Raw genomic sequence first — 22,049 nt, forward strand, 5'->3', positions numbered from 1 at the left:
AGAGGGAAAAAAAAAAAAAAAAAAAAAGATACTTGCTTACTAGGTAATCCAGGAAACTTGCCTCAGGTCCCTAAGCCAGTAAGCACCACCAAGCTATAGGACAGAGACATTTACAGTGGGACAAAAAAAGTATTTAATCAGCCACCAATTTTGCAAGTTCTCCCACTTGATGGGAGAGTCCTGTAATTTTCATCATAGATATACCTCAACTATGAGAGACATAATGAGAGAAAAAATCCATAAATTCACATTGTCTGATTTTTTAAGAATTTATTTGCAAATTATGGTGGAAAATATGTATTTGGTCAATAACAAAAGTTCATCTCAGTACTTTGTTATATACCCTTTGTTGGCAATGACAGAGGTCAAATGTTTTTTGTAAGTCTTAACAAGGTTTTAACACACTGTTGCTGGTATTTTGGCCCTTTCCTCCATGCAGATCTCCTCTAGAGCAGTGATGTTTTGGGGCTGTCGCTGGGCAATACAGACTTTCAACTCTTTCCAAAAGTTTTCTATGTGGTTGAGATCTGGAGACTGGCTAGGCCACTCCAGGACCTTGAAATGCTTCTTAAGAAGCCACTCCTTTATTGCCCGGCTGGTGTGTTTGGGATCATTGTCATGCTGAAAGACCCAGCCACGTTTCTTGTTCAATGCCCTTGCTGATGGAAGGAGGTTTTCACCAAAATCTCATGATACATGGCCCCATTCATTCTTTCCACCACACGGATCAGTCGTCCGAGTCCCTTTGCAGAATAACATCCCTAAAGCATGATGTTTCCACCCCAATGCTTCACAGTAGGTATGATGTTCTGTGGATGCAACTCAGCATTCTTTCTCCAAACAGGACGAGTTGAGTTTTTACTAAAAAGTTCTACTTTGGTTTCATCTGACCATATGACATTCTACCAATCATCCAAATGCTCTCTAGCAAACTTCAGATGGGCCAGGACATGTACTGGCTTAAGCAGGGGGACACGTCTGGCACTGCATGATTTGAGTCCCTGATGGCGTAGTGTGTTACTGATGGTAGTCCTTGTTACTTTGGTCCCAGCTCTCTGCAGGTCATTCACTAGGTCCCCCTGTGTGGTTCTGGGATTTTTGCTCACCATTCTTGTGACCATTTTGACACCACGGGGTGAGATCTTGTCTGGAGCCTCAGATCGAGGGAGATTATCAGTGGTCTTGTATGCCTTCCATTTTCTAATAATTGCTCCCACAGTTGATTTCTTCACACCAAGCTGCTTGCCTATTGCAGATTCACTCTTCCCAGCCTGGTGCGGGTCTACAATTTTGTTTCTGGTGTCCTTCGACAGCTCTTTGGTCTTGGCCATAGTGGAGTTTGGAGTGTGACTATTTGAGGTTGTGGACAGGTGTCTTTTATACTGATAACAAGTTCAAACAGGTGCCATTAATAAAGGTAACTAGTGGTGGACAGAGGAGACTCTTAAAGAAGAAGTTACAGATCAGTGAGAGCCAGAAATCTTTGTTTGTAGGTGACCAAATACTTATTTTCTACCATAATTTGCAAATAAATTCTTAAAAAATCAGACAATGTGATTTTATGGATTTTTTTTCTCATTATGTCTCTCATAGTTTAGGTATACCTATGATGAAAATTACAGGCCTCTCATCTTTTTAAGTGGGAGAACTTGCACAATTGGTGGCTGACTAAATACTTTTATGCCCCACTGCAGTGGCCTACATGGAGAGCAGAGAGTGACCATGTACCCTCCACAGAAGGGGTGATGACTGGCCGGGTGCCTGGCATCCAAGAGGGACGACTACTGACTGGGCACCTACCACAGAGGGGGTGACTACTGACTGGGCACCTGCCACAGAGAAGGACAACTAATGACCACGCACCTGCCAGAGGCAGTGATAGGGGTCACGCTAACAAAAATCGCTGTTTTTGCACTCTGTGTATCCTGCTGTGTCACACCTAATATAAGTAAATGGGGTCACTATGGAACCCACTAGAAGCCACAACCCAGCAGTCGAGTTGTGACCACTTGTGGCCCACCAAAATCCTCAGCACCAGGCTCATGAGGCTCTTAACCCCTCCCTTGCTGTACCTGGTATTACTCCATCCTATTGATATACCAAGCAGACAACTATTAGGGTACATTCCCACACGGCGTATTTGCTGCGTATTTGCTGCTGCGTATTTTATTTTCTCTGTTGAAGTCAATGGGTAGGAAAATACGCAGCACCAAATACGCAGCAAATACGCAGCAAAATACGCTGTGTGGGAACGTACCCTTACTCTGCTTGGAAAACAGAAAAAGGGAGGTGGCATTCGCTGAAATTCTGACTGATCTGATATTAATGGCCTATCGTGAGGACAGGCCTTAAGGGGATAGATATATTTGTATCCTATCTAGGCAATGGTTTGTAGACACCATTATTTCCAGCTTGGAAATGTACTGTGAACTGAACAGCCTGGACTCCGCACTTATACACTGTAGCAAACTTTCCAAGATATTTGTGCAGCTGCTGCTGATGTTCTTACTGCACAAGTATAACATAGACTGAATACATTCTGTTATACCTAGTCCTACTCAGCTTAGGGGTACTCCGGTGGAAACTTTTAAATTTTTTTAATGAACTGGTGCCAGAAAGATAAACAGATTTGTAAATTACTCATATTTAAAAATCTTAATCCTTTCAGTACTTATTAGCAGCTGCATGCTACAGAGGAATTTTTTTTCTTTTTGAATTTCTTTTTTGTCTTGTCTACAGTTCTCTCTGCTGACACCTCTGTCCGTGTCAGGAACTGTCCAGTTCATAATACAGGAACATTTTTTATCAATTTTTGGGGGGAATAAATATTTTTTTACATTAACGCCGTTCACCGTACGGTGTCATTAACATTATATTTTCATAGTTCTGATATTTACGCATGCGGCAATACCCAATATGTATATAACATTCTTTACGCTCAAAAAGTGGGGATGAAATAGGGAAAATGGTACAATTTACGTTTTTATTAGGGGAGGGGTTTTTCAAATGTTTTTACTTTTATTTTTACACTTTAATAGTCCCCATAGGGGAATTTTTATAGCAATCATTTGATTGCTAATACTGTTCAGTGCTATGCATAGGACATAGCACTGATCAGTATTATCGGTCATCTTCTGCTCGATCTCAGACCAGAGCAGAAGACCCGTGGAAGGCAGTGGAGGCAGGTGAGTCGACTTCCGTCTGCCATTCTGGATGATCGGATAGTTGCGGCAGCGCTACAGGCGCTCCGATCATCCATTTTAGTGACCGCACTGCTGCAGATGCCGTGATCTGTATTGATCACGGCATCTGAGGGGTTAATGTCGGACATCCGGCTCCGATGCTCACGGTTATGTATAGGACGTAAATGTACATCCTGGTGCATTAAGTACCAGCTCACCAGGACATACATTTACGTCCTGCGTCGTTAAGGGGTTAAAGGGGTACTCCAGTGGAAAACAATGTTTCTAAAATCAACTGGTGCCAGAATGTTAAACAGATTTGTAAATTATTTCTATTAAAAAATACTAATCCTTCCAGTGCCAGGTGTCAGCAGAGAGCACTTGTGATCAAACAGAAAGGACATTCAAAAAGAAAAGAACTTCCTGTGGAGCATACATCAGTTGAAAAGTACTGGAAGGGTTAAGATTTTTAAATAAAAATAAGTTTACAAATTTGTTTAACTTTCTGGCACCAGTTGATTTAAAAAAAAAAAAAAAAAAATGTTTTCCAGTGGAGTATCCTTTTAAAGGGTTTTCCAGGAATTTTTTCTTCAGCCTTATGATGCCAAGTCATAACACTGTGTAGTTTGCTTCTATTACCTCTGTGTGCCCCTTTGTTCCTTTTTTTTATGCACGGGACACACACCAAGAATTGCTGTAATGCAAATGTCTTTTTATTTGATGCGTGACTGTATACCAGTTTATGGTAGAATTACTTCAGTAACTCCTTTCACCTTGCTATACACTCACCACACACCCTGGAGACCATGGGGGAGATTTATCAAAACCTGTGCAGAGGAAGAGTGGTGTAGTTGCCCATAGCAACCAATCAGATTGCTTCTTTCATTTTCCACAGGCCTCTTTAGAGGCCTGTGGAAAATGAAAGAAGCAATCTGATTGGTTGCTATGGGCAACTGCACCACTCTTCCTCTGCACAGGTTTTGATAAATCTCCCCCCATGTGACTTATGACATAATTGGGGAGATTTATCAGAACCTTGGCAAAGGACAAGTTGCTCAGTTGCCAATAGCAACCAATCAGATCACTTCTTTCATTTTGCAGAGGCCTTGTTAAAAATGAAAGAAGCGAGTTGATTGGTTGCTATGGGCAACTGGGCAACTTTTCCTTTGCACTGGTTTTGATAAATCTCCCCCATTGTCTCTGACCACTACAGCTCTTCTGGCTGTGGGTCCTATGCATAAAAAAACTTGGCATTATGGGCTTAAAGGCTAAAGAAAATAAATCCTGAAATACCCCTTTAACACAATACTGCCGCAGGTTTGCTGGGATTTATTGTTTTTATCAGTAAACAGATATCTTGAAAATGATGAGAAATAAATACAATACTGTATTGGTAGCATCATCTCATTTCATGCAAAACATAAGCATTCAAACCATAGACATTTCTAACTATAGTAAGGGCTCAAGTTTGAACTTTATCTGGGTCAGGTCACTTTAAATGTCTATATGAGGTGCACAGTATTTGCCCCCAGTTTGTTTTGATTAATTTACTTTAATCATATCAAGTGCAAAATGTTTATAAACAGCAACATAAAGCGTGATAAAATAGTCTCATTTCGCCAAATTCCCTGCAAAATCCTTTAAAAAAAAGGATCAAAAATGGCAGTACACTGAACCAAATGGTAGCTTTGAGATCCATTTACAGTACAAGGCAATAGCTTTTTTTTTACATAACCAACAGACAAATCTATGATTTAGTATCAACTTGATTAATGTGGAAAATTGCATGTTTATCAATGTGCATCTGTCATGTAAGATAGAATTGTTAACGTTACACCCAGTGCATCAGTGCATTAGGGCTTAAAGGGTATTCCACTGCCCCAGCGTTCGGAGAGGGGGGGGAGACCTCAAGTCACGCCCCTCGTGACGTCACACCACGCCCCCTCAATACAAGTCTATGCCATGCCCCCTCCCATAGGCTTGCATTGAGGGGGTGTGATGTGACTTCGCAAGGGGGCATGACTGTGACGTCATGACCCTCGCCGCTGGCACCTAGGGTTTTAAACAAACGACGGGTGCTGCACAGAGATCATGGGGGTCCCAGTTGCAGGATCCCCATGATCAGACATCTTATCCCCTGTCCTTTGGATAGGGGATAAGATGTCTCGGCGCGGAGTACCCCTTTAACAAATCTAACCCAGGCATACTCGTGTTTACTTTGTAGCCTGCTGTATATCCATAAAATGAGCAGCTGTCTATACAGTCCAAGAGGAGGGGCCCAAACTCAACTTAGGACTTGCCTGTCAATTAGCTTTACACAGCTCCGGGAGCGTAGCAGACCCCAGGTCCCGCCTCTCTGACTATTCAGACAACTGCTGGCTAGATTATAAAAGCTCTTTTTATGGATATGCAGCATGCTACAAAGTAAACACAAGTATGCCTGGATTAGACTTGGGAAGCCCTAATGTACTGGGTGTGCAGTTAACAATTAAATCTTACATGATTATATGACAGATGCACATTGATAATCATGCAATTCCCCACATTAAACACTGACTTAATCAATAATATATTTTAAGGTGAATAAAAATGCTTTCCTTATGGTACAATTTTATATACACCGTATATGAGTGTGCATATACTATATGTATACTATATAAATATAAATATATAGTACACAAAAAATATGATTATATATATATATATATATAATATATATGTACCTGATATATATATATATATATATATATATATATATATATATATATATATATATATCTCCTGAACGGGGCCATGGAAGTCTGCTGGAAGGGGCCATTCAGACCTCCGCAGGAAGCCACTGCCGACACGCCCCCTCCAGGTATCTCTATGGGATACATGGAGGGTCGTGTTGACCGCCGGGGGTTGGCAAACTCCCTTCCAGTAGACTGCCGGGGCCCCATTCAGAAGATCGCGGGGGGTCCCAGATGTCGGACCTCCCGCGATCTATAACTTATCCCCTATCCTCAAAAGATCCATTGAGAAAGGCATTGTCCAATCACCGCCTGTGGGATCTCTGCCAAGAATTCTGTCCGGGTGTTTCTGTAGTGTGAACCGGGCCTTAGTCAAGGGCCCACTTCTTCAAACCACATAATGGGTCTTTCCACAGCACACAATAATAGTGAAAAAAAGGTGATTCAAAAAAGTGTCTAAACCAGTGGCTTTTCACTTTTCACTATTTGTGTTACGGAAAGATCCTTTTTTGAGAGCATTTCAAACCTTGCTCTGAAAAAACGTTGTAATCTGATTGGTTGCTATAGACACCACTGACTTTTTTTTTTGTCAGAGGCGTTGCTATGCACGTGGGCCATAGTGAGTAATGGCTGTCCTTCATCCATTTGTTTAATGGAAAGCAAATATTTAGAAATTAAACAGTTTGTTGCTCTGTTGAAAAATGAAAGTTGCGCATTTAGTCAGGGAAGCAGTGTAATATTACTAGGAGAGCAGGAAAATCAATCACTCTTAAAGATGGGGAAAGAAATCAGCTTTGTTATTACCTTGGTGAACATGGGTTTCCCATGCTGAGTGACCATGGTACATTGATCACAGTCCACGGTGATGGATGAGTTGTGGTATGATTCTTTGGAGTGCTTGAGAATGTAATAGAGATCAGTGACACCCCCTTCAAACACTGTGCTAAAGTATCGAGGAATAAGAGTCCTTCCAATTGCTAAGGAAGTAAAAGACAGAAGAAGAAAAAAAAGTAATGAGATTTCAAAAAACCAAAATCCACCCTGCCGGCTACAAGCTAAATAGAACAATACTGTATATCTGCAGGATGAGATTGTAATAGATAACACTGAATATCGGCAGTAGTCATGTTCATGTCTAATATCATTACAATATAATATTTCAATACAATTCCAATGGTCTCCAAACTGTGGCTCTTCAGATGTTGCAAGACTACAACTCCCAGCATGCCCCGACAGCCAAGCATGCTGGGAGTTGTAGTCTTGCAACATCTGAAGAGCCACAGTTTGGGGATCACTGAATTAAGTAGAAAGGGGTATGCGGGAGGGAAAAAAAATATGTTAAATGAAGTATATTGTAAAATCTTAAGCCTTCCAGTACTGATAAGCTGCTGTATGCTCCAGAGGAAGTTGTGTAGTCCTTTCCAGTCTGACCATAGTGCTGTCTGCTGACACCTCTGTCTGTGTCAGGACCTATCCAGAGAAGGAGAAAATCCCCATAGCAAACCTCTATTGCTCTGGACAGTTGCTGACATGGACAGAGGTGTCAGCAGAGAACACCATGGTCAGACAGAAAATAAATTCAAAAAGAAAAGATCTTCCAGTGAAGCATACAGGAGCTGATAAGTACTGGAAGGATTACAATTTTTAATAGAACTAATTTACAAATCTGTTTAACTTTCTGGCATCAGTTGATTTAAAAAAAAAAAAAAGTTTTCCACTGGAATACCCTTTTAATCCTGCTCCAGACAGTTCCTGGCATTGACAGAGGTGGCAGCAGGTCAGACTGGAAAGAACTACACAACTTCCTCTGTAGTATACAGCAGCTGATAAGACTTGGAAGGCTTAAGATTTTTTATATAGAAATAATTTACAAACGTGTATAATTTTCTGGCATCGGTTGATTTGAAAAAAAAAAATGTCCCCACTTTTTTTTTTTACCTCTTTAATGGAGATCACACAATGCAATTCCACAAATTATTAAAGAGTAACAAACACTTTGCAGTAAATATAAAATATCAATCATGATAAGAATAATATAGAGTGACAACCCCATGAGAGCAGTAGTCAAATTCACTCAGCATTTCCTTTTATAAAAATGACAGAATTTTTTTTTAGCCATTCGACAGCAGAGCACCCTTTAGAAATGTACTTTGACTGGTTTCTGCGGTTTGGGTGAAAATACCCCAGCCAGTTCCAAATAGACAGCATGCCAGTATCTAGCATGGGGCACTACAAGATACAAGATATACTTAGTATTTGCCCATTGGGTCTACAGAGGTAGACAGGTAGAATTTGTCCTTTACAGTAATTTCTTGCTTTATATTTAAAGGGGTACTCCGGTGCTTAGACATCTTATCCCCTATCCAAAGGATAGGGGATAAGATGCCTGATCGCGGGAGTCCACCGCTGGGGACCCCCGTTATCTTGCACGTGGCACCCCGTTTGTAATCAGTCCCTGGAGCGTGTTCGCTCCCAGTCTGATTATGGGCGATCACAGGGCGGGCGGCGTGTGACGTCATGCCTGTGCCCCCCGTGTGACATCACGCTCCGCCCCTCAATGCAAGCCTATGGGAGGGGGCGTGACAGCTATCACGACCCCTCCCGTAGGCTTGCATTGAGGGGCGGAGCATGATGTCACACGGGGGCGGAGGCGTGACGTCACATGCTGCCCGCCCTGTGATCGCCTGTAATCAGACAGGGAGCGAACACGCTCCAGGGACTGATTACAAACGGGGTGCCGCATGCAAGATCTCGGGAGTCCCCAGCGGCGGGACTCCCGCGGTCAGGCATCTTATCCCCTATCCTTTGGATAGGGGATAAGATGTCTAAGCACCGGAGTACCCCTTTAAGGGGATCTTCAGGACATTAATGGCTTAAACTTTGCATAAGCGATTAATATTTGTCCAGTGGGAGATCAGGATTTTGGCTCCATCTATAATCAGCATAGTACAGGAGAAGACACTTCTCTGAGCACAATGGCTTCTTCTTTGTTTATGTGGTGGTTTCACCCAGATAAAAGAATTGATCGCCAAGGCTTTTTGAAGCCAGATCCACCATGACAGTCAGATGATTGCTGGGCTGGATTACCTTATTAAGGGGCCATATCACCATGCAGAAAATAATTTTTGACAGAATATGTTTACCAGATTTCTTTTTTTATAAGTGTACAGTATATTGTATAGAAGTCTAGGTGGAAAATGTATCAATTGGTTTGTACCTACAAAACAAGTAACAATTTGCTTCCAGTTAAAACAGATTTTACACTGAGAGAACAAATGCAGAATGCTTTCTGCAGTCCCTTTTTACTATAATTATTAGAAATGTGGTCCTACTGCTCTTTGTGTTGTGAGCTGCTCCCTGTCCCTCACAGAGATCTTCACCTTACATCTGCTATCTCTAAAATAACTGCAGATGCTTTGTGCACAGGCTTTAATAGTGGCTTTGACATCACCCCTGTGCTGCCTCCTGGCTGGGAGAGCAGTTAGAAAGGCATTATGGGAGTCATGTGATCTATCCTCCTTTTTTTTCTGCCATGTGGCTGATGTTATTTTAGTAGGTTCTGCTGAACTAAACCACCTGGAATTAAGTTCTAACCAAACTGCACTTTTAGCAAAATTTTCACCAAACTAAGGTTCTATGGATCTTGTTCAATCATCTTTAGTAAGGAAATTTATAAATTCCTAATTTTAGTATCTCCAGTGGATCTCATAGACATTGAATAGAGCACCGGTAGACACACAAGACTTCTGTTCCATTCAGTTAGGCTATGTTCTCACAAAGGAATGTTCGCACAGAGAATCTCTGTGTGGACATTCTGCAAACTGCGGGGCACCAGCATAATATGTCGGTGATAGGACTGTAATGCGCTGTCTCATAGATGGCTATGCATTCTGTGTTCATTCTTTGTGCGGACATGGAAAATGTTTCCGTGCTGTAAACATCTGGTCTGGAAATTCTGCACAGTGCAGCAGAATCCCGTTGAATTCAACAGGACTCTGCGGCAACGGAATTTCGAAGGGAAATTCAGCACAGAAATTCCAACATGTGAACATAGCCTTAGGAGACTCCTGTCCCAATTCTTAAAGGGGTACTCCACTGGAATTTTTTTTTTAAATCAACTGGTGGCAAAAACTTAAACAGATTTGCAAATAACTTCTATTTAAAAATCTTAACCAGTACTTATTAGCTGCTGTATAATACATAGGTACTTCCTTTCTGTTGAACTTCCTTTCTGCTGACACCTCTGTCCATTTTAGGAACTGTCCAGAGTAGGAGTTAATCCCAATAGCAAACCTCTCCTGCTCTGGACAGTTCCTGACATGGACAGAGGTGTCAGCAGAGAGCACTTGTGGTCAGACAGAAAATACATTCAAAAAGAAAATATCTTCCTCTGTAGTATTCAGCAGCTGATAAATACTGGATATGTTAAGATTTTTTAAATAGAAGCAATTTACAAATCTGTTTAATTTTTTGGCATCAGTTGATTATTTTTTTTTTTCCCAGTGGAGTAGCCCTTTGAGATCATGGAGGATCCTAGCAGTTATGGGACAACCCCTTTGATGACCCATCCTATCAGCAGATTAGAAAAATTTGTTACATAAATTGTGCAAATACTAACAATAATACTATTAAATTAAGATAATTTAATTATTAGAAATTACAAAATTGTGATAAAAAAAATCTAATAATGAGAAATAATCATTGTCCGGAATAACTCATTTAAAATCTGTAAAGAAAAACCTATTCTCAAGTATAGTCTAAGAAGCCAATTATTTAAGAGTAAATAGAAGATTATTTGCATAGAACATTTTCCTTTAAGGTCAGTAGCGTCTTGTCTTCTCTGCTGCTATATCTTAGTAGTACACTAATAAGCATTTAACATGTCAGCCTGCTGTATACCACATATTATCAACCAAATGTCAAAAAACGAAATCCTTGTTTGTCATGTCAGTGTTCAGTTCCATTTTTAATCTCTCACATTCTCATTTTGCTTGAAAAGCAGGAAAGAATGACTAACAAATAGCTAAGGAAGAGAGTGGGTTATGGTCTGTAGGAAGCAAAACAACATTTTGCCGATAGTTATCCACAGACAATTGCCGCAGCACAAGCAGGATTAATAAATGGGAGTAGGAGCCCCTATCCCCATCGGTTATACTTATTGTGCCAATTTTCTGTCATACCACATATTACATCAGAGTATTGCTAGAATATTCTTGGTGATCTAGACTTTACTATCACTTAATACTTATTGGCCCTCATTTACTATTCTAAACCCGACTTGCTTTGTCGTTTTTTTTTTTGGCGCATCTTTGTCTGAGACATGTCACAGACATCGTGCGCCAGTCTGCGACATGATGCAACATTTTTTCCCCGACGGACCCGATGTGGATTCTCCCAAACCCGAAAAAGGGGCATAACCCGACATTTCTGAGCTTTCCCACGTATTTATAAAGGCTTCCAAACCGAATTTGTTCAATTGTTGTGGATTTTTTCCCGACAACTCAGAGGAGTTGGAAACCAAAACCAACAAAACCCACGTGCGACAAACAGGATGCGACATAATAATAAATATCAGGGGAAAAAAGCAGTCGGGTAAGAAAGCAAGATAGACTTACAACCCGATTTTCTAAGTAAATGAGGGCCTCTATGTATATTGGTCTAATGTTATGAAGGGGTTAATATTGCTGCTCTGTCTGTTATTATGTGCATACCACCAGGGTAGCAGGTATAGCACCTTCTATGGGGCCCAACAACTAAGGGAGCCCATTTCCAATGAGACATAAGGTGAAGTTAGTTCTGAAATGTATGTATGATATTGTGATGTGTATGTATGTATGATATTGCTACATGTATGTATGATATTGTGATGTGTATGTATGTATGATGTATGACATGTATGTATGTATTTATGATATTGTGACATGTATGTATGTATGATGTATGACATGTATGTATGTATGATATTGTTACATGTATGTATGTATGTATGTATGTATGATATTGTGACATGTATGTATGTATGATATTGTGACATGTATGTATGATATTGTGATGTGTATGTATGTATGACATTGTTACATGTATGTATGTATGTATGAATGATATTGTGATGTGTATGTATGTATGATGTATGACACATATGTATGTATGTATTTATGATATTGTGACATGTATGTATGTATGTATGATATTGTGACACATATGTAGGTATGATATTGTGACATGTATGTATGTATGTATGATGTATGACATGCATGTATGTATGATATTGTTACATGTATGTATGTATGATGTATGACATGTATGTATGTATGATATTGTGACATGTATGTATGATATTGTGACATGTATGTATGTATGATGTATGACGTATGTGTGTATGATATTATTACATGTATGTATGATGCATGACATGTATGTATGTATGTATGATGTATGACATGTATGTATGTGTCATATTGTGACATGTATGTATGTATGATATTGTGACATGTATGTATGATATTGTGACATGTATGACATGTATGTATGATATTGTTACATGTATGTATATATGCATGATATTGTTACATGTATATATGTATGATATGATATTGTGACATGTATGTATGTATGTATGTATGTATGATGTATGGCATGTATGTATGTATGTATGTATGTATGATATTGTGACATGTATGTATGTATGATGTATGGAATGTATGTATGTATGTATGATGTGACATGTATGTATGATGTATGACATGTATGTATGTATTATGTATGACATGTATGTGTGATATTGTGACATGTATGTATGTATGTATGTATAATATTGTGACATGTATGACATGTATGTATGTATGATATTGTGACATGTATGACATGTATGTATGTGTGATATTGTGACATGTATGTACGTATGTATGATATTATGACAAGTATGTATGTATGATATTGTGACATGTATAACATGTATGTATGTCTGTATGATATTGTGAGTGACATGTATGTATGTATGTATGTATGATATTGTTACATGTATGTATGTATGATATTGTGACATGTATGTATGTATGATGTATGGCATGTATGTATGTATAATATTGTGACGTATATATGTATGATGTATGACATGTATGTATGTATGTATGTATGTATGTGTGATATTGTGACATGTATGTATGTATGATATTGTGACATGTATGACATGTATGTATGTATGATATTGTGACATGCATGTATGTATGATATTGTTACATGTATGTATGAATGATATTGTGACATGTATGTATGTATGTATGATATTGTGACATGTATGTATGTATGATATTGTTACATGTATGCATGTATGATATTGTGACATGTATGTATGATATTGTTACATGTATGTATGATATTGTGACATGTATGTATGTATGATGTATGGCATGTATGTATGTATGATATTGTGACATAATTTTGTGCATAACTTATACTGACATTACTGAGCACATTATGCTGCTGTACCATAATATCACCATGACCATTATTCCTGTACTTTGTGACATCACTGTGGACGGTATCTCTGTACTATGACATCACTATGGGGGAGATTTATCAAGACCTGTCCAGAGGAAAAGTTGCTGAGTTGCCCATAGCAACCAATCAGATCGCTTCTTTAATTTTTTAAGAGGCCTCTGCAAAATGAAAGAAGCAATCTGATTGGTTGCTATGGGCAACTGGGAAACTTTTCCTGTGGACAGGTTTTGATAAATCTCCTCCTATGTGCCTTAGCCCTAGGAATTAAAGGGGTACTCCACTGAAAAACATTTTTTTAAATCTATTGGGGCCAGAAAGTTAAACAGATTTGTTAATTACTTCTATTAAAAAAATCTTAATCCTTCCAGTACTTATCAGCTGCTGTATGATCCACGGGAAGTTCTTTTCTTTTTGAATTTCCTTTCTGTCTGACCACAGTGCTCTCTGCTGACACCTCTGTCCATTTTAGGAACTGTCCAGAGTAGGAGCAAATCCCTATAGCAAACCTCTCCTACTCTGGACAGTTCATGACATGGACAGAGGTATCAGCAGAGAGCACTGTGGTCAGACAGGAAGGAAATTCAAAAAGAAAAGAACTTCCTTTGGAGCATACAGCAGCTGATAAGTACTGAAAGGATTAAGATTTTTGAATACAAGTTATTTATGAATCTGTTTAATATTCTGGCACCAGTTGCTTAAAAAAAATGTTTTTCAGTGGAGTAGCCCTTTAACCCCTTAAGGACTCAGCCCATTTTGGCCTTAAGGACTCAGACAATTTAATTTTTACGTTTTCATTTTTTCCTCCTCGCCTTCTAAAAATCATAACTCTTTTATATTTTCATCCACAGACTAGTATGAAGGCTTGTTTTTTGCGCGACCAGTTGTCCTTTGTAATGACATCACTCATTATATCATAAAATTTATGGCGCAACCAAAAAACACTATTTTTGTGGGGAAATTAAAACGAAAAACGCAATTTTGCTAATTTTGGAAGGTTTCGTTTTCACGCCGTACAATTTATGGTAAAAATGACATGTGTTCTTTATTCTGAGGGTCAATACAATTAAAATTATACCCATTATTACATACTTTTATATTATTGTTGCGCTTAAAAAAAATCACAAACTTTTTAACCAAATTAGTACGTTTATAATCCCTTTATTTTGATGACCTCTAACTTTTTTATTTTTCCGTATAAGCGGCGTTATGGGGGCTCATTTTTTGCGCCATGATCTGTACTTTTTTTTGATACCACATTTGCATATAAAAAACTTTTAATACATTTTTATCATTTTTTTTAAATAAAATGTAATAAAAAAGTAGGAATTTTGGACTTTTTTTTTTTCGTTCACGCCGTTCACCGTACGGGATCATTAACATTTTATTTTAATAGTTCGGACATTTACGCACGCGGCGATACCAAATATGTCTATGAAATTTTTTTTTACGCTTTTTGGGGGTAAAATAGGAAAAAACGGACGTTTTACTTTTTTATTGGGGGAGGGGATTTTTCACTTTTTTTTTACTTTTACTTTTACATTTTTTTACATTTTTTTTTACACTTGAATAGTCCCCATAGGGGACTATTCATAGCAATACCATGATTGCTAATACTGATCTGTTCTATGTATAGGACATAGAACAGATCAGTGTTATCGGTCATCTCCTGCTCTGGTCTGCTCGATCACAGACCAGAGCAGGAGATGCCGGGAGCCAGATGGAGGAAGGAGAGGGGACCTCCGTGCGGCGTTATGAATGATCGGATCCCCGCAGCAGCGCTGCGGGCGATCCGATCATTCATTCAAATCGCGCACTGCCGCAGATGCCGGGATCTGTATTGATCCCGGCACCTGAGGGGTTAATGGCGGACGCCCGCAAGATCGCGGGCGTCGGCCATTGCCGGCGGGTCCCTGGCTGCGATTAGCAGCCGAGATCAGCCGCGCATGACACGGGCATCGCTCCGATGCCCGTGGTTATGCACAGGACGTAAATGTACGACCTGGTGCGTTAAGTACCACCTCACCAGGACGTACATTTACGTCCTGCGTCCTTAAGGGGTTAAGGAGATCAGTTATAAGCTTTTCTGACCATCCTGCTGAAAATGGTCGGCGCAAAGTGGTGCACAACTCCAAGTTTTCTATGGGGCCCTATGATTAGTTGTTACACTCCTGTTCATTTCCCATGGTGATCTAGGGGGCTTCATATCTCTGGAGGTGTATGAGGGACATTTATCAATGTTTGCTTATGTATCCTTATTTTAGTAATTTTTTCTTAACTTTTTTTTGCTTATGTGTGACTTATTTATCAACTGGTCTCAGCCTTTTGATAATTTTCTTTCACGTAAGCAATTTTTCCTTTTTTACTTTGGTAGTAGCTTTTTCTGCTCCATGTTTGAGCTGGAGTAAATGTAGTCAATTTTTAACGTTGTTGAGATTTTTTTTTGCGCAGTTGCGACTGTCGCAGTTAATAAATCCCTGACTACCCGTAGTCCATTTTAAAATTATTACTACGTAGTTACGTTTTGGAAAACTTGCTTTTCTCGCTTTCCAGTCAAAATGTCGCACGAAAAATCGCGAAGTCGCAGGTGCAACATTTGTGCGACATTTTTAGTAAAAAAATGTAACTAATTCGCTTGATAAAGGTCTGTCAATATTATTTATTGTATAAGGGTTTATGGTGGTGGTCTAAGGCTGTGGTCTCTGAACTGTGGCCTTATAGAGGTTACAAAACTACAACTCCTGTTGGGAGTTGTAGTTTTGCAAGATCTGGAGGGTCAAAGTTTGGAGACCACTGGTCTAGGGTATATATATATATATATTTTTATATATATATATATATATATATATATATATATATATTTTTTTTTTTTTTTTTAGATAGGTCCACCCCTTTTTAGGGGTCTGAGCTCTGTTTTATTTTATTTTTTAATAGTATTTTCAATCCTTTGCTTTTATTTATACTTCTATGCTGTTCAGTGGTACAATACTAGCTGCCCACAGCTGCCACCAAAAGGACCTCATTGAGTAAGGATTTCAACATTACCCACTGATCTCAATAATGAATTATCTCAAACAGTGTGTGACAATATTAACCCCTTAAGGACCAGGCCATTTTACACCTTAAGGACCAGAGTGTTTTTTACAAATCTGACCACTGTCACTTTAAACATGAATAACTCTGGAATGCTTTTACTTATCATTCTTATTCCGAGATTGTTTTTTCGTGACATATTCTACTTTAACGTAGTGGTAAAATTTTATGGTAACTTGCATCCTTTCTTAGTGAAAAATCCCCAAATTTGATGAAAAAAAATGAAAATTTTGCATTTTTCTAACTTTGAAGCTCTCTGCTTGTAAGGAAAATGGATATTCAAAATATATTTTTGGGGTTCACAAATACAATATGTCTACTTTATGTTTGCATCATAAAATTAATGAGTTTTTACTTTTGGAAGACACCAGAGGGCTTCAAAGTTCAGCAGCAATTTTGAAATTTTTCACAAAATTTTCAAACTCACTATTTTTCAGGGACCAGTTCAGTTTTGAAGTGGATTTGAAGGGTCTTCATATTAGAAATACCCCATAAAAGACCCCATTATAAAAACCACACCCCCCAAGGTATTCAAAATGACATTCAGTAAGTGTATTAACCCTTTAGGTGTTTCACAGGAATAGCAGCAAAGTGAAGGAGAAAATTCTAAATCTTCATTTTTTACACTCGCATGTTCTTGTAGACCCAATTTTTGAATTTTTGCAAGGGGTAAAAAGATGAACATTTTTACTTGTATTTGAAACCCAATTTCTCTCGAGTAAGCACATACCTCATATGTCTATGTTAATTGATCAGCGGGCGCAGTAGAGGGCTCAGAAGGGAAGGAGTGACAAATGGTTTTTGGGGGGCATGTCACCTTTAGGAAGCCCCTATGGTGCCAGGACAGCAAAAAAAAAAAAAAAAAAAAACACATGGCATACCATTTTGGAAACTAGAACTCTCAGGGAACGTAACAAGGGGTAAAGTGAACCTTAATACTCCACAGGTGATTCACGACTTTTGCATATGTAAAAAAATATATATATATTTTACCTAAAATGCTTGGTTTCCCAAAAATGTTACATTTTTAAAAAGGGTAATAGCAGAAAATACCCCCCAAAATTTGAAGCCCAATTTCTCCCGATACAGAAAACACCCCATATGGGGGTGAAAATTGCTCTGCTGGCGCACTACAGGTCTCAGAAGAGAAGGAGTCACATTTGGCTTTTTGAAAGCAAATTTTGCTCTGGGGGCATGCCGCATTTAGGAAGCCCCTATGGTGCCAGAACAGCAAAAAAAAAAAACACATGGCATACCATTTTGGAAACTAGACCCCTCTGGGAATGTAACAAGGGGTAACGTGAACCTTAATACCCTACAGGTGTTTCACGACTTTTGCATATGTAAAAAAAAAAAAATTTTTACCTACAATGCTTGTTTTCCCAAAATGTTTACATTTTTAAAAAGGGTAATAGCAGAAAATACCCCCCAAAATTTGAAGCCCAATTTCTCCCGATTCAGAAAACACCCCATATGGGGTGAAAAGTGCTCTGCTGGCGCACTACAGGTCTCAGAAGAGAAGGAGTCACATTTGGCTTTTTGAAAGCAAATTTTGCTCTGTGGGCATACCGCATTTAGGAAGCCCCTATGGTGCTAGGACAGCAAAAAAAAAAAAAAAAACACATGGCATACCATTTTGGAAACTAGACCCCTTGGGGAATGTAACAAGGGGTAATTTGAACCTTAATACCCTGCAGGTGTTTCACGACTTTTGCATATGTAAAAAAATATATATTTTTTTTACCTAAAATACTTGTTTTCCCAAAAATTTTACATTTTTAAAAAGGGTAATAGCAGAAAATACTCCCCAAAATTTGTAACACAATTTCTCCCGAGTACGGCGATACCCCATATGTGACCCTAAACTGTTGCCTTGAAATACGACAGGGCTCCAAAGTGAGAGCGCCATGCACATTTGAGGCCTAAATTAGGGACTTGCATAGGGGTGGACATAGGGTTATTCTATGCCAGTGATTCCCAAACAGGGTGTCTCCAGCTGTTGTAAAACTCCCAGCATGCCTAGACAGTCAGTGGCTATCTGGCAATACTGGGAGTAGTTGTTTTGCAACAGCTGGAGGCTCCGTTTTGGAAACAGTGGCGTACCAGACGTTTTTCATTTTTATTGGGGAGGGGAGGGGGGTTGTATAGGGGTATGTGTATATGTAGTGTTTTTTACTTTTTATTTTATTGTGTGTTAGTGTAGTGTAGTGTTTTTAGGGTACAGTCACATGGGCGGGGGTTCACAGTAGTTTCTCGCTGGCAGTTTGAGCTGTGACAGAAAATTTGCCGCAGCTCAAACTTGCAGCCGGATACTTAATGTAATCCTCCGCCCATGTGAGTGTACCCTGTACATTCACATTGGGGGGGGGGGGGGGGGGGGAACATCCAGCTGTTGCAAAACTACAACTCCCAGCATGTACGGTCTATCAGTGCATGCTGGGAGTTGTAGTTTTGCAACAGCTGGAGGCACACTGGTTGTGAAACAGCGAGTTTGGTAACAAACTCAGTGTTTTGCAACCAGTGTGCCTTCAGCTGTTGCAAAAGCTACAACCCCCAGCATGTACGGACAGCGGAAGGGCATGCTGGGTCTTGTAATTATGCAACAGCTGGAGGCACACTGGTTTGCTACTTAACTCAGTGTGCCTTCAGCTGTTGCAAAACTACAACTCTCAGCAGTCACCGACAGCCAACGGGCATGCTGGGAGTTGTAGTTATGCAACCAGCAGATGCACCACTACAACTCCCAGCATGCACTTTAGCTGATTGTGCAAGCTGGGAGTTGTAGTTATACAACAGCTGAAGGTACACTTTTCCATAGAAAAAATGTGCCTCCAGCTGTTGCAAAACTATAAGTCCCAGCATGCCCATAAGGGAATGCTGGGAGTTGTGGTGGTCTGCCTCCTGCTGTTGCATAACTACAGCTCCCAGCATGCCCTTTTTGCATGCTGGGAGCTGTTGCTAAGCAACAGCAGGAGGCTGTCACTCACCTCCTACTGCTGCTGCTGCTCCACGCCGCGCAGGTCAGTCCCGCCTCCGCTCCTGGGGCCCTGATCCCAACATTAACACCTTGGATCGGGGTCCCCAGCACCCGGGGTGCACGTCCCGCACCCGCTCACGTCCTCCGAAAGAGGGGCAGAGCGGGTTGTGGGAGTGACACCCGCAGCAGGCGCCCTGATTGGTCGGCCGGTAATCCGGCCGACGAATCAGGGCGATCGTGAGGTGGCACCAGTGCCACATCACCCCTGCTGGCTCTGGCTGTTCGGGGCCGTCTCTGACGGCCCCGATCAGCCAATAATTCCGGGTCACCGGGTCATATGCCCCGATGCCTGTTGAACGATTTCAGCAGGCATCGGTCACCGGCTCCGCTCCAGATGGTTGCGGGGGGCCGGTAAAACACATGATTTTCTCATACGTCATGTGTCCTTAAGGACTCGGAAATGGAGACATATGAGAACGTCATGTGTCCTTAAGGGGTTAAAGAGGTTATCCAGGAAAAAACTTATATATATATAAATATATATATATATATATATATATATTAATATATATATATATATATATATATATCAACTGGCTCCAGAAAGTTAAACAGATTTGTAAATTACTTCTATTAAAAATTCTTAAACCTTTCAATAATTATCAGCTGCTGAAGTTGAGTTGTTCTTCTCAGTCTGGCAACAGTGCCCTCTGCTGACATCTCTTCTTGTCTCGGGAACTGCACAGAGTAGAAGAGGTTTGCCATGGGGATTTGCTTCTACTCTGGAAAGTTCCAGAGACAGGTGTCATCAGAGAGCACTTAGACAGAAAAGAACAACTCAACTTCAGCAGCTCATAAGTACTGAAAGGCTTAAGATTTTTTAATAGAAGTAATTTACAAATCTGTTTAACTTTCTGAAGCCAGTTTATATATATATATATATATATATATATATATATATATATATATATATATCAAGTTTTTTCGTGGATAACCCCTTTAACAAGTCAAAGAGGCGAGCTGGGGAATAGCCAGTAGAATGTGAGCTAGCAGGCCTGTAGACCTAGGGACCGGTGACCAGGCTGCATGAGGCGCTCACCGTATCTGTAAGACACTGATAACAACTTCCTGTTAGGACTCGTTCACACCACGGAAAATCAAGGCAGAATCCAAGAGGAATGTCTGTGTCTTGACCAATTCCATCATGAATCCAATTCATAATTTCAATAAAATCCCATTAAGTCAATAGGTCTTTGAATTTTTTCAATAAATTCTGCAGCAAACTTAGCTGACAATAAGCACTGATTCCACATAATTTCTGCTCCATTTTTCCAAGAAGATTACAGTGAGGAAAGTTCTGTGATGAATTCCGTAGTGTGAACATAGTCATAGTGAATTAAAGGCAGATATATCGTATGCAGCACATATGGTTGAGTTTTGAATGTAAAGCCTTCACAAAATTTCTTTGTGCGAGTATATAGGAGTATTTTCTCACTGCATGTATGCTTTAGTTCTGTTGTTTCCATATTTTTTTTCTTCCATTAACCCCTTAAGGACCAAGGGCGTACAGGTACGCCTTTGCTCCCTGGTACTTAAGGACCAAGGGCGTACCTGTACGCCCGCTGGAATTTCGGTCCCCGCCGCGCGCCGGGCGGGGACCGGGCCGGGGTGACTGCTGATATCTATCAGCAGGCACCCCGCGCAAATGCCGAGGGGGGTCATCAGACCCCCCCATGTCGGCGATCGCCGCAAATCGCAAGTGAATTCACACTTGCGATTTGCAGCTATTCCGGGTCATACGGGTCTATAATGACCTGGTGACCCAGAAAATAAAGGGGATCGCGGATGTCCTAGACACCCACGATCCCCTTGAAGCATTAGGAGTGAGGTGGCAGAGGTGCCACCCCTCCTATCTCTGCTATTGGTGGTCTAGACGCGACCACCAATAGCAGATCGGGGGCGGAGGGGTTTACTTTCGGTTTCCCTGTTCTGCCCACCCACAATAGGCGGGGCAGGACGGGGAAACTGACAGGGACCGGCGCCGAAGATCCACTTACCCATCGGCGACGGCAGCGGCGACGATCAGCGGCGGCAGCGGGCGACGATCGGCGGAAGAAGAGGACGGCGACGCAGCTTCCTGGATCCAACGGAAGCCGGTGAGTTACTTAGCAACATCTGGAGGGCTACAGTCTGAGACCACTATAGTGGTCTCTAAACTGTAACCCTCCAGATGTTGCAAAACTACAACTCCCAGCATGCCCAGAGAGCTGTTGAGGCATGCAGTTTTGCAACAGCTGGAGGTCTACAGTTTGAGACCACTGCACAGTGATCTCTATACTGTGCACCTCCAGATCTTGCAAAATAGCATGCCCACACAGCAGTTTGCTGTCTGGGCATGCTGGGAGTTGTAGTTTTGCAACATCTGGAGGTCCACAGTTTGGAGACCACTGTGCAGTGGTCTCTAAACTATAGCTCTCCAGATGTTGCAAACTGCAACTCCCAGCATGCCTAAACAGCTGTCTCTGCATGCTGGGAGTTGTAGTTGCGTACCTCCAGCTGTTGCATAAC

The 22,049-nt window shown here is 40.5% G+C and overlaps 1 protein-coding gene and 1 long non-coding RNA gene across 5 annotated transcripts in view; one reads left to right on the plus strand and one right to left on the minus strand.

Annotated features, from left to right (window-relative positions):
• The window catches only part of LDB2 (LIM domain binding 2), a 403,146-nt gene that overhangs the window by 106,635 nt on the left and 274,462 nt on the right, over positions 1-22,049 (minus strand). For all 4 annotated transcript variants that reach the window (XM_056555195.1, XM_056555194.1, XM_056555207.1 and 1 more), the window contains exon 3: positions 6,719-6,891. In XM_056555195.1, coding sequence (XP_056411170.1) covers positions 6,719-6,891 — 173 coding nt within the window. The remainder of the gene's footprint in view (positions 1-6,718; positions 6,892-22,049) is intronic.
• Positions 1-22,049, plus strand: part of LOC130355286 (uncharacterized) — a 58,107-nt gene that overhangs the window by 28,351 nt on the left and 7,707 nt on the right. The window lies entirely within an intron of this gene.

This window comes from Hyla sarda, chromosome 1, assembly GCF_029499605.1.
Source record: "Hyla sarda isolate aHylSar1 chromosome 1, aHylSar1.hap1, whole genome shotgun sequence".
Lineage (NCBI taxonomy): Eukaryota > Metazoa > Chordata > Amphibia > Anura > Hylidae > Hyla > Hyla sarda.